At 35.3% G+C, this 12,371-nt stretch overlaps 1 protein-coding gene across 2 annotated transcripts in view; it reads right to left on the minus strand.

Moving 5' to 3' along the window:
- Kif3C (Kinesin family member 3C) overlaps nt 1–12,371 on the minus strand; it is a 40,033-nt gene that overhangs the window by 8,781 nt on the left and 18,881 nt on the right. The window contains exons 2-12 of one of the 2 annotated variants that reach the window (XM_023174198.2): nt 10,755–10,859; nt 9,409–9,558; nt 6,055–6,269; nt 5,455–5,537; nt 5,174–5,353; nt 4,920–5,110; nt 1,989–2,126; nt 1,463–1,935; nt 1,111–1,398; nt 958–1,058; nt 583–677 (exon numbers count right to left, since the gene is read on the minus strand). In XM_023174198.2, coding sequence (XP_023029966.2) covers nt 583–677; nt 958–1,058; nt 1,111–1,398; nt 1,463–1,935; nt 1,989–2,126; nt 4,920–5,110; nt 5,174–5,353; nt 5,455–5,537; nt 6,055–6,269; nt 9,409–9,558; nt 10,755–10,826 — 1,986 coding nt within the window. In that variant the 5' untranslated portion in view covers nt 10,827–10,859. Of the gene's footprint in view, nt 1–582; nt 678–957; nt 1,059–1,110; nt 1,399–1,462; nt 1,936–1,988; nt 2,127–4,919; nt 5,111–5,173; nt 5,354–5,454; nt 5,538–6,054; nt 6,441–9,408; nt 9,559–10,754; nt 10,860–12,371 lie in introns of those variants that run through there. The other variant, XM_074184177.1, reaches the window with a different exon arrangement.

Here is a 12,371-nt window from a genome sequence, read left to right on the forward strand (position 1 = left end):
TTGAATTTTTAGTTTTTTCCAATTTTTTTTCATATCTTTCAATAAAAGTCATTGAAACATTCAATTTGATATTAAAAACTATGCTTTTCAGTCAAATACAAGAACCGGCATTGTAATAAAACTAATATTTTTAATACAATGATTTTAAACGTTAACCTCACCTTCTATGCTAAGCTTCTGATTCAATAACTAATGCAAAGAAAATATTCACATTGCATTCAAAATATTAGTTTTCTACTGAATTTATTATTCCTCGACAGTCATTTATTCTGCTTCGATTTCTCTACCCGAGTAATGTAATCTTGAAGTAGTATTTACTTAGTATTTCAAATTATAGTATCATTATTAGAGAGTGCATTATGTCATTTAAATAGTTTTTGGTACTTTATATATATTTATATAATACACTTCATAGCCAAAGCTTAAGTATCCCAAATCTGAACTGATTCATGCATCTTTACGACAAGCAAATTGTTGACTAGACAAGATTTATTTTTGAAGGTACAGTAGTCAAGCAGAAATATGTACAAAATAATAAAAACTTAAGCCAATCAAAAATAAAAATGTTCAATTTTCTGTCACCTTTTTCAAAGAATCTTTATTGAAATTTGCATCTTCTACTATGTCTCCTTCGTATTGCAAACGGGCTGGCGCAGTCTGTATATCGTAACCCCGTCCTGTATGGAATATATTTTCCATTACCACTCAAAATTAAACAGATATTGGGTGTATCTCACAAAAGATTTTTTCAAAAGTATACTGACGTGTTACGTATGTAGTGATACAAAGTGGTAATAAGCTGAATGAACTGATCCAAACGGATCTACTGATTTTTGTTGAATATTACTTAAAAATATAGTGGTGTAAAACGTAGTATATGAATCGTTAAGACTCCAAAAAATGCGTACTGTTATTAGTGAACATCAGATATACCCAATATTTTGCAATATTATTTACCTGGTGGCGGTAATTTTGTTCGTGTTGTGACAAGTTCCGGAAGTTTATATTTTTGAGAATCATCCAACCATACCGCCTGTTCCCTTATGGATTCCAAATCACTGTAAAATCATTCATGAATTTCATCCGAACGAAATGTATTCAATTGCGAACCTATAATTACATTCCTTCTTCAGTGTTCCAGCGAGTTTATCACAAATTTGAGACAACAATTTTATATTTTTCTCTTGTTTCCTGATCGATTCTAAGTAGTCTTGTCGTTCAGTTTCAAATTCACTCTGGATGTCTGATATTTCTTTTTCTAACGTTTTTACTTTGTGCCTATATTTTCGTAAAGCTTCTGTTTTCAAGTTGAGTTCATGACTTATGTCTTTGTATTGATTATGGAGGAGTTCTCTGTCTTCATTCATATCGATTTTTGCTAATAATCGAGCTATAACGCTGCAATATATGTGAAATAAATAATAACTAAGTTTTAATTTCAAATTTTCCAAGACACAATTACCTTGCTCGTTTTTCTGCTGCAATTTTTTTCTTCTTCCTCCTTTCCGACAATTCTTGATCATTTGCCTTTTCTCCTCCAATCATAGCGGCTTTCAGGGCTTCAATTCTGTTGAGAATTTCCTCCTCCGAGCACAACTCCTTTTTTTGTTTTTCACTGATTTCTTCATTTAATTTTCGAATGTTTCTATCGTACTCCTCTTTGATTGTTTGTATTTGCCTTAAAACATTTTCCTTCTCGTTCTTCTCGTTTTCATGAAGATGTTTAAGTTTTTTCATTTCTTCCTGATACTCCCTCAACAATTTATCTCTTTTGGCGTCGAGGTCACTGTAATTCGACGGTTTATTGATATTTAGCTCTTCTTCAGGAATCGTGAGATCTTCTATTCTTAAACCGTCTGGTTGCCTATTTTCCAATAATGTTTTCAGTCTTTCTATTTCTTCTTGGTATTGCCGGAGCATTGTGTCCTTTGGATCCTTAAAAAAATGTATTATTAAAGTTCAGAAAAGATTGGCTTGAATCTACTCACTTCATTGACTCTAGGTTTATTATGGATGTTTTTTGCTCTATTCGCATACCGCAAAGTAGATAATGTTTCCATATAATCCCTGTGTGAAGGGCTAATGCATGCTATCATTAGTGTCCTAGTGTTACCACCCAAAGAATCCTAGAGAGTGACGAATATAATGTAGTTGTTAAAATTATTTCTGGTATGTATCTAAAACAAGTCCCACTTCCCTCATTTTCTTTTTCATCCATGATAATAGTTGAACATTTTACACAAATATGAGCTCTACTCCAATGCAAAGGAATTTCTAAAAAGTGATATATGAATGATATTGATATTTTATGAAAAAATAACCGCTGTAGATGCTGCAAAATACATACGAAAAGAATCATCGAATCGGTTGGCGTAGTATATAATTATCTTAATTATTTAAGATTTTTGATGATTTCCTCATGGATTTCATCATCAGAACTCTACCGAATTAAAACGGCAGTACACCTCAAGTATCCTCTTTCAAATAAAAAGAAAGCTATCAAAATTGGTCTACGTTGTGAGGAATTATCGCTGAATGATATGAAAAAATATTCCGGCGAGTTACTCGTAATAACCTTCTGCTATATAGAAAATATATATAAAATATAATTATAATCAAATATATAATCCTGAAAGTACGTGACAACCTCCAGGGGTCGTGTGAATTAAGGATTCACAAGGTCTCAACTTTTAACGTGCAATTCCTAGCATGGGTTTGAAGATAAGCAGTAGAAATCGACCATTCGTATCACGAGCTCGAACCACCGTTTTACACATCAATCGATTTAGTGAGTAGAACGAAGCACTCACGCTATCTAACCAGCTAGTGATGATTAGATTCTTGAATTTCCGAATGAATCACGTTCATTCTTGTTTTCGGCGAAGTCAGTCAGTAGAAAATTTACTTCCAGCGTTTTTTTCCACCTCTTATTGAAGATGATCGAACAATAGCAAGTACTGCATGAATGTTCACCACAAATTCATTTTGAAGCTTATAGAAAATTTACATCCAAATCTAAACTCTGTCCATCAAATAAACAAAGTAATCCAAACAATGATAGATACGTGATCACCACGTGATCATCACGTACATTTAAATCTATTGGTTGAAATAAACAAGCCTCCTTACGCTGGCCTATCAAATCTAACTGCCATCGGCTGGCGGAATTCATTCAGGTATGTCGCTACAGAGTCGGAGTGGTGACTTAGGTACGTTTTAACGCCTGTGGTGTGTACATATACGGTATTTTAAAGTTTGAAATTTTTGAAATGTCAAGTACTGATACAGCTGAAAAAACTGCTAATTCGTGTCCCTATACACTCCACCTAAACAATTTTCCTATACCTAGCCGCATATTATTAAAAAAAATAATAATATTTCGGTCGTTTCTTAGTGCGACTCTTTACAAGCAGCCTTGTCTGGGGGGAGATCACGTGCACTATGCATGATAATGTTTTGGAGCACTCCGTTGCTTGTATGGACAGAGTATATAATATGTAACGATAACTTTTTTATTGAGATTCCCAAGCCACTTCTTGAAGGTGGAAGCACCGTAGGCCGGTCGCACTCCAGTAGCGAGATAGTTTTTTTATCTTTCGTTTTTTGGGTAAAAATTTGACGATCGCCCGAAGAGTTTGAGAAGGTAATTTTTGGGCAGACCGTCGAACCACGTTGTACTAATTAATAAACAATATCTCCGTTGTGTATGGTTCTCCAGTTTCCTGAAAGAACGTTGCCTACAAATGGCCGTCGATGAATATATCTCGAATACTTTTACCATCAACGCTGGTGTTCCCCAGAGATCTGTATTGTCTCAAACCTTTTTTTTACTGTATATCAACAACTCATTGGAAAAAACGAAGAATTCAATATATTGTTTTGCTGACGACAGCACACTCTTCTCATCATTTCATTTGGATTCCAAGACATCGGCTGCAGATGCACAGCTTCACCGGCAGCAGGAGATTGCATACCTTAATGAGGATCTAGAGGTGATTTCGAAATGGGGTGAAAGTAACCAGGTTCAATTCAATGCCACAAAAATCCAGGCATCGGTTTTCTCCAAAAAGATAAATGTCTCTGGATCGGATATAATAATGTCTGGACAGACGATTCCGCTTTCTGCTTCGATGAGTTTGTTGGGGGTTAAAATGGACACCAATATGTCTTGGCACAATCATGTTGCTAGAATTGCAAAGGCTTTCTTCTCAAAAGCTTGGAACACTGTTCCGAAACAGATAACTGTACACACCTCAGCAAACTTTTATGCGTTATAAAACTATGATCAGACCTTCTTTGAGGTACTGTTCTCATTTATGGAGCTTCGCCCCTAAGCATACCTTGAAGCTGCTGGATTCCATCCAGAAAAGTGCCATCCGCCTGATTGGAGACACGAATATCACTTGCACCCTTGATAGTCTGGAATATCGAATAAAGGTAGGAGATTTGTCTCTTTTTTATATATACTTCCACGGGAGGTGTTCAAGTGACATGAGATAGTTTATTCCACCAAAAGCGGTACATATCAGAAATACGCGACAGACTGTGGCTGCTCATCGTTTTGAGGTTCAGCTCAGTACACTTCGAACTTCACTGCTTAAGAACTCTTTCATTTGGAGAACTGCGTGTATGTGGAATAAACTTCCTGAGAACGTTTTGATCTCCAGCGATAAAAATCCAACGTGAATCACTACTTCCACACAGGCACCGCTCTTAGAGCGCCTTAAGGATTTTCCTGTAGTGCTTGTGTTCTGTCCTTAAAAAAGTTGAAAAGGTGATAATTATTTGCTTGTGGTTGTTTCACAAAGTTTCATGAATTCTCAAAATTCTAAAACGGTTGCAACGCCACGCCTTAAATGTTCATAGATAAACTATATAAAAACATTAGTGGCACTTATATTTCAGTTCAGTTGACTCACCTGTAATAATCTAGTGAGTTTGGAATCCCTATAAGGAATGTGAGTTGCCTTTCCGTCGACTAAAGCTGAAATCACATTACCCAGAGCACTGAGCGACAAATTGATTTTCGTCGCTTCTTTCAGTCTTTCGCCTGTTGCGCCGGTTTTTGTTTGTCTTTCCGAACCAGCCAAGTCCACTAAATTAAGTTTGCCTAAAAAAAATATATTATATTTCAAACATCTCAAGTCTCTGAAAGTGTGTACAGGCAAGGTACCTTTTCTTATACTTTCATTATTGTTTGTAGTATTTATTTGTTCTATGCTGATGGTGAAGATACTGTGAGATCTTGAACTACTTTGGTTCATCAGAGTTGCTCCAATAACCCTGTTTTTAGATCCAATACTCAGAAACTGTTCACATTCTCCTGCGTTGTGTACCGCATGAGATGTCAACCCTAAAAAACATTCATTTTTCAAGGTTCCTCAATTTAGGAGGGTTTTTGTTTATTTATTGTGATATGATCAATAATAAGATTATATTGAAAAAGTAACTCACCTGGAACCGTAACACCTTCATTGGGAGATTCCTTCAAAGTTAGGGGAGTGCTGGTTAATTTATCATTTGGCAACAGTAAGTCTCTGCGAAAACAAAGTTCCTATAGTAGTACGTATTTGATATGATTTTTTGAATGAAATTCATATGTGTTACCAAGATATAGTTTGAAAATGTTTTTTGTCGTTGTAATTCAAATTGGAAATGCTCTTTTTTATGTTAGTACAATTTATCTCATTCCCTCCCCATTGATATTTTTCATAACGCCACGACCGTCTGATTTTAAGAGATAGATTTCTGGTACTAAAAATCATCTTTATTTTACTTTTATGCTAAGCGATGAGGCTTAAAGCATGCATGCGTTCTAAGGGAATTCTCTATCCCCACCCCAAAATGGCTGGGAGAGAGTAGTGAAGAAAGTATGTGATGTTGGGTTTATAAATGAATGTATAGAGGTAATTGAGGAAATACTTTTTTTATTTGTTCATAGTACATGTTTTCATAAAGATAGACAAGCCTACAATAAAATTATCTAGGCGAATTTCTTTCTCAAAATTGAAAAACGTGTGATGATGTAGCTGTAGTTTTTGTATCTTTTCTTACCTTATTTGTTCATTGTAGATTTCTAGATAGCTCACTAAAGCTAAATATTTAACCCCACTCGTGACTGAAATGGCCTCGAAAATATGTTCGAAAGCTCTGGAAATAATTCCTTTCTGTGATCCGTCGTCCGACTTGATTCCTTCCATCGTAAAGGATTTTCCGCATCCAGTTTGGCCATAAACGAAGATTGTGGCATTGTATCCTTCCAATACACTCTGAAATGAAAAGAATTAAATTATAAGTGTTTTAGAAAAGTCGAGGTGAGACTCCAAAAAATCAATGACGGTTGCTATATGCAGGCTATATGCATAATAAACATTTTCATTCAACGCAGAAAGATTGGTAAACAAGATAAATTAATTTTTCAAACAGTTCAGTGCATGGTGTTGAAGAAATATAGTTATTTTAACTACTTCCAGCTCTGTTTCGATTATCTGAAGTACTAACACTTCAGATAATCCTGTCATGAGCAAGATTGAATTCAATAAGTTTTCTTTGCGAAACATTACATAACTGAATATCATGTCTTTCATTTCGAGAAATATAATTCGAGAAATAAGGTCGCCGTCACTGAAGGTTGTTTCATATCTTCGATTCGTGGCGCTAGAATCCACCCTCTTTTTTTATTATGCGTATTATACATGTACTTGTAATGCACTGTTTGGAACCTTTGATGTAGAAATGAATATTACTGGAGTTTTTCACAACACCAAACCGTTACTTCAACACCTCAACACGTGTTCCGATCACCAAGTGACCATCTTCAAGAGGAAGATCACACAGTTTGATCTCCGTCTTGGAGATGATCATTTGGTGATCGAAACACCCGTCGAGGTGTTGAAATAACGATTTGATTTTGGGAAAAAACTTCAGTAATATGTATTATATTGTATTAAACATATATTACGTCAGTAAAATACTGAAGTAGGTAATATACGAAGTAATATTATTATGTACTATATTCATCGAATTTTTATCCGAACGAATCAGTCCACTTCTAATAAGTTAATTATACTCAATGAACAAAACAAGTACCGACAAATAATGTTATTATAATTTTTTTACAGATTGAGGATTCAATATTGGTGCATTCTTCAAATAACTTATCAATCATGTAAGGCTTAGGCACTAGGAGAAATAGAGATAAAGGAAGAAAATGGGAATGTGGTTCGGCTAAAAAAAGAAATTTTTTATTTCTTTTTCTAAAGTAAAGTGAGTGAAAAGCCGCAGTGTCAGTTACTTTCACTGGGGTTTCAATACGGCAATGTCGCTTTTTTATTTGGGGTATAGTGAAGGACTATACGAATGTTTTCATTGACTAGAAAAGAATAATAAGGCCTTTATTCAATATGAATTACAGGGACAGTTGCCGATGTTAAAAACCTCTTAATACAAAAATACTATTGTATAGTTACCAAAACTTTTTGAAAGACGATCTCTCAAAAAACTCTAACAATATTTAATATCTTGTTTGTAATTTTTTTTTAAATACCGATTCAAATTACATATATTGCTTGCTAATTTTTTTTCGTGTGTTTTTAATACTGTCAGTAAGAGATTATATATAACTTTAGGACTAATATGTTCCCACCTAGTACACCGTCCAAATTGAATGGTGCTATGAGAATTATATTGTTCACCTGAAAAGTGCAAGGAACTACAAAGTGTTTCTGAACAGAAAATTGTTTTCTTTTCTTTTTGGTGGTTGGATTATGAAAGTTTCAGAATATAAATTGGGGTTGACTCATTATTGACTTCTCTAGTAGGGATGTCTTTATCGCCCAAGTTAAATTTGAGTTGTATGTGTCTTTCAAAAGTACTGAATTCAGATCCCACTAGCATATCGATATTGAATTATTCAAAAAGAAAAAAAACACTTTTCTGTTCAGAAACATTTTATAGTTCCTTGCACTCCACATAGCATCATTCAATTTGGACGGTTTACTAGGTGGGAAATCTTGAGGGAATTCTAGGACTTGAAATCCAGATTTTTCCGTGCGATACCGCAAGTTCAGATCGCTTTTCGGAATCAACTACCATGATATGTTTCTTTTTAGAGTCAGCCAACAACATTTACAATTTTCAAGTAAATTGCATTTAAAAGAGTGGTTTGAGAAACACTTCAACTACGTGTTAAGTCAATTAGAATTGAATACAATGAAAGAGTAGGTTAGGTATATATACATACATACATAATTCAAACACAATTTTAATCCAGATTCAGATATTCCCAAAGTAACTAGAAATGGGTACCATTTAATCATATAAAACATTTATATAAATAACCTCTAACAGTCAATTGAAAGCCTAAACAATGACAGCAGTAGTTTTAATCAAATGCTAATGGGTTGTTGTTTTATTGATCTATGCCTCTTCAATCGATAAACCTGTTTGTTCGGAACTAATATATCACACGGATGTCAAAATAAAATGAGGAAAAAAGCATGGAATCCAATAATTTCGGAAATCGATGCGTAACCGGTAGTTTAGTGAATTTACTTCCATTTTCTCTATACAGTTAAATGATTTCCTAAGTTTCATACTGTATTCAATCATTCTTCAGCATAATTTATGTGAATTTATGTCAGAGAATAACTTAGCAAAAGTAACATTCGTTCGTAGCTTTCGTGTTCACATAAATAAGTTTTCAAAATATGTTCGAAATTATTATTTATGCTAGAAATATTTACAGTTTTGTAAAAGAATATTATAGACATATAAATTATTATAGTGCGCAAGGTAAATTATCGTAAAGGATAAAACATTAGTAACTTCAGCACCATGACCAGTCTCACAAATATAACGAACACTAACTAGAGGTTTACCAACTTCTTGATGAAACTTTGTTTGAACCGGTTGTGGATGATATTGGCAAAAAAAAGTTTTATTGAGCAAACGAAAGTATTATTGGAGACATTATTATGATATTCTGAACATTTTTACTCCTTTTTTTTCTTTTTTCGGCATTGCTCTTTCTCTTCTATCCCGTTTCTCACAATTCTAGTCGCGGGTTCGTAGAATTATAGACTCGTCCAATTATCAATCCAAGAGTTTGAACTTTCGCTGCTCCTCCTATCTCCATACAAAAATCATCGGGCGGTTCGACGTGCGTGCTTTGTTCACTCAGTCAATCGGCAGATCTGTGGGTCGATGGTTCAAGCCCCAGGCTGAACGCTCGATTTTCACTTGCTATCGCCCAACCCGTGTTAGGCATCACACGTTAAAAGGTAAGACCTCGTTAGTCCTTAGCTTGCACAAATTTCGGCTTCTAAGGCTTGTCGTTCGTAGAGGTGTGATAGCTAGTTACCAGGAAGAAAAAACAAAAACATACATGTGAAAATTGTTTTTACTCACTTCGGTAAGAGGATAACAAATGTCGTTATAAATAACTTCTGTGTTTGAATCTTGATCGTAGGTGGAGTCGAATGTGAATTGCTTGGGAAAGGACGGACCTTCGTTTGGATCCCATGTTTCTACGACACAGTTTCGTATATTCACAACACACTGAAAAATAAAAAAGAAACAGTATTATTTCAAAATTTATCCGGTGTTGATACCGAATATCTTCGCTTTACCTATCAATGTAGGCAGATAATAAACTACTCAGAAAAATTAAGGGAGGAAAAAATCCAAATTTTATGGTGATTTTTGACAGACTGTATTTCAGTGAAATATGGTCGCATTTTGAGAGTTCTAAAAAGGCATTTTGTAGCTTTAAAATTCTAATTTTCAAAATTTGCAACTATATTTTTTAAAAGCTACCGTTGCATGCTCTTCTAACAGATAGCGCGAAAAAATAATACTACAACTGTTTGCTATTTGTTTTTGGTCCACGGGATTGAAAAAGGTTTTTTCAATTGGATCAGATAGCCTGTTTATTTATCATTAATTTCTTCTCTTCTGAACACCCTTTATTTTCATTCAATATTAAAGGTGTTTTCTCTCTAATTTACAGAAATTTATCAATATATAAATAACAAAAAACTGTTTTATATCACGATAAAATGGTTTTACCACCCGCATTTTGTTTTTTTTTCATAGCAATGTATTCTATTCTGTTGAAATGGCCATATACTGTTGATATCGCCCTATAATAATTACTAAAACCTGGTTCATGATTTACCCCGCCCCCGGGTTGAGAACTTGTATACGCCATTTTTATTAACAACAAATGTCTAAGTACATGTTTGAGTTTATGTAATTCGATGTATTAAATTCTTCTAGTATTATATAATTCAATCAAAATTTTGTTCCAATCGCTAAATACGAAATAATAGAATGGCCACACTTCTTCTTTTCTATTTTATCTCGACGTTGTGTTTTTATTTTGCCTTTTACCAACCCAATAAGTTAAAAAGTATAACAAAATGAAATTTTCTCGCTCTTTTTTATGGACAGAGGGTTAAGAACCCATTAGGAAAACGTCGTCTACCACCCAATTACCGAATAAATAACATTACGTGCCAACAATGCCAACAACCATTGTTTCAATCCCAGGAAGATAATAAACAAGTCTTTGTCGTAAGTATTTCCTAATCTTGATAAACAATGAAACTGACCGTCGATCAACAATGTCGAAAAAAAGTAGAGTCAGTTAATGTGTTGATGATATACTTATTGTAAGTATCTAACCACTTCGTTTAACAAGATGAGGCACTTTCAACTGTTCAAAATTTAATTCCATTCAATGATTTACTTGCCTTGCAATTGAGGTCGATTTCTCTTCTGTTCATAGGACGACATCTTACTATGACTTTAACGTTTTCTGCCATAACAAATTGATCGATCGCGTTTCCTCAGACCATCTGAAAAGAAAACAAACTTATAACATTATAAAACTTCTTTTAATAAATACACTATTGCATATTTTATTTCAAGATTTTTTTCATGTTAATTTCTTTTTCCTTAACACGTTATTTATTTTTATTGATAAATGTTCAAAGGCCAAAGTATTTTACGTAAATTTTCATTCAGTATAGATAAAAGAATGCTTGGACATAGTCGATATAGCTGAATAAGTAAAATAATGGTACAAATTGCAAACTTTGAATAGTGTGCCTTTGCCACTATTAATGCTATTGTTTTAGTTCATTGTTGTCAGAATGAACTTTTCGAGTATCTACTTTAGGTCTTGACTTGAGCCAATTAGCCTTAGCAATGAAGCGGAGAAAGAGAAGAGGGGATAGGTGAAAGCACTCGAATGGCCTATAAATAGTCGAATCTCGGAGGAATAAGTCCAGCCATCCGCGAGTTAAACACAAACAAAAAAGTGCACATTGTCCTATTAGACATCTCGAAGGCCTTCGAGCGTGTTTGGCACGAAGGTCTTCTGCACAAATTAAATGCGTTCGACCTGCCTCGGGGCCTCGTCTGGTGGATCGGGTCCTTCCTGAAAGACAGGACATTTCAGGTTAGAGTAGAGGGATCTCTGTCTGATAACAGAGAGATCCTTGCTGGAGTGCCACAGGGGGCCGTGCTCTCTCCGACGTTGTAATCACTTTACACCAGTGACCTCCCGAGGCCCGAGCGTGTGAAGATATCTCTTTACGCCGATGACACGGCTCTCCTCTCATCTTCCATGGGTCGGGAGCTCGGTGTCGTCTACATGCAACGTGCATTGGACGACCTCGAACGCTGGTACCTTGATTGGAAGATCTAAGTGAACCCGGATAAGACTCAGGCAATAACCATGGGAAGACTGAAATCTTCTCCGGCCAGAAAAGTGAGAATATCTGGAAGGGAGATTAACTGGCAAGCGCGGCCTTCTAATAGACCGTAGGCTCACTTGGAACCCGCACATAACGTGCGTCAAATCAAAGATCGAGGGTTGGATAGTACGTCTGTACCCTCTGATAAACAGAAAATAAAAAATGAGTCTAAAAAACAAAATCACCATATATAATAGGATGTTCAAGCCTGTCATCATGTATGCTTCAGGCGTCTGGGGACAAGCGGCTCCGTCCAACATTTCCATTCTGGAAAGGTTGCAAAACAAGCTAATAAGGATGATTGTGAATGCTCCTTGGTTCGTGTGGAATGAAGCCATCCGCAGAGATTTGCAGCTGCCTTCCATTCGGCAGTCCATCCAGTCGGGAAATCAGAGAGTTTTCGATGGTACAGAAACTCATGAAAACTCATTAGTCAGGGAAGCTATGGATTATACTGTAGACGACCCCTCCCGATAAAGAAGGCCCCGACACTCTGTCGAATGAGGCCCCTATATCTTTCGCTGAAAGATGAACAAAGTTTTCATCCAATTCACCCCAGCCAGACAGGGGTGAATTGGATGAAAACGTCAGCTCCAACCTGACTAAATT

The sequence above is a fragment of the Leptinotarsa decemlineata genome, unplaced genomic scaffold (assembly GCF_025532065.1).
Source record: "Leptinotarsa decemlineata unplaced genomic scaffold, Ldec_3_MD MMD2_tig00026354_RagTag_RagTag, whole genome shotgun sequence".
Classification (NCBI taxonomy): Eukaryota; Metazoa; Arthropoda; class Insecta; order Coleoptera; family Chrysomelidae; genus Leptinotarsa; species Leptinotarsa decemlineata.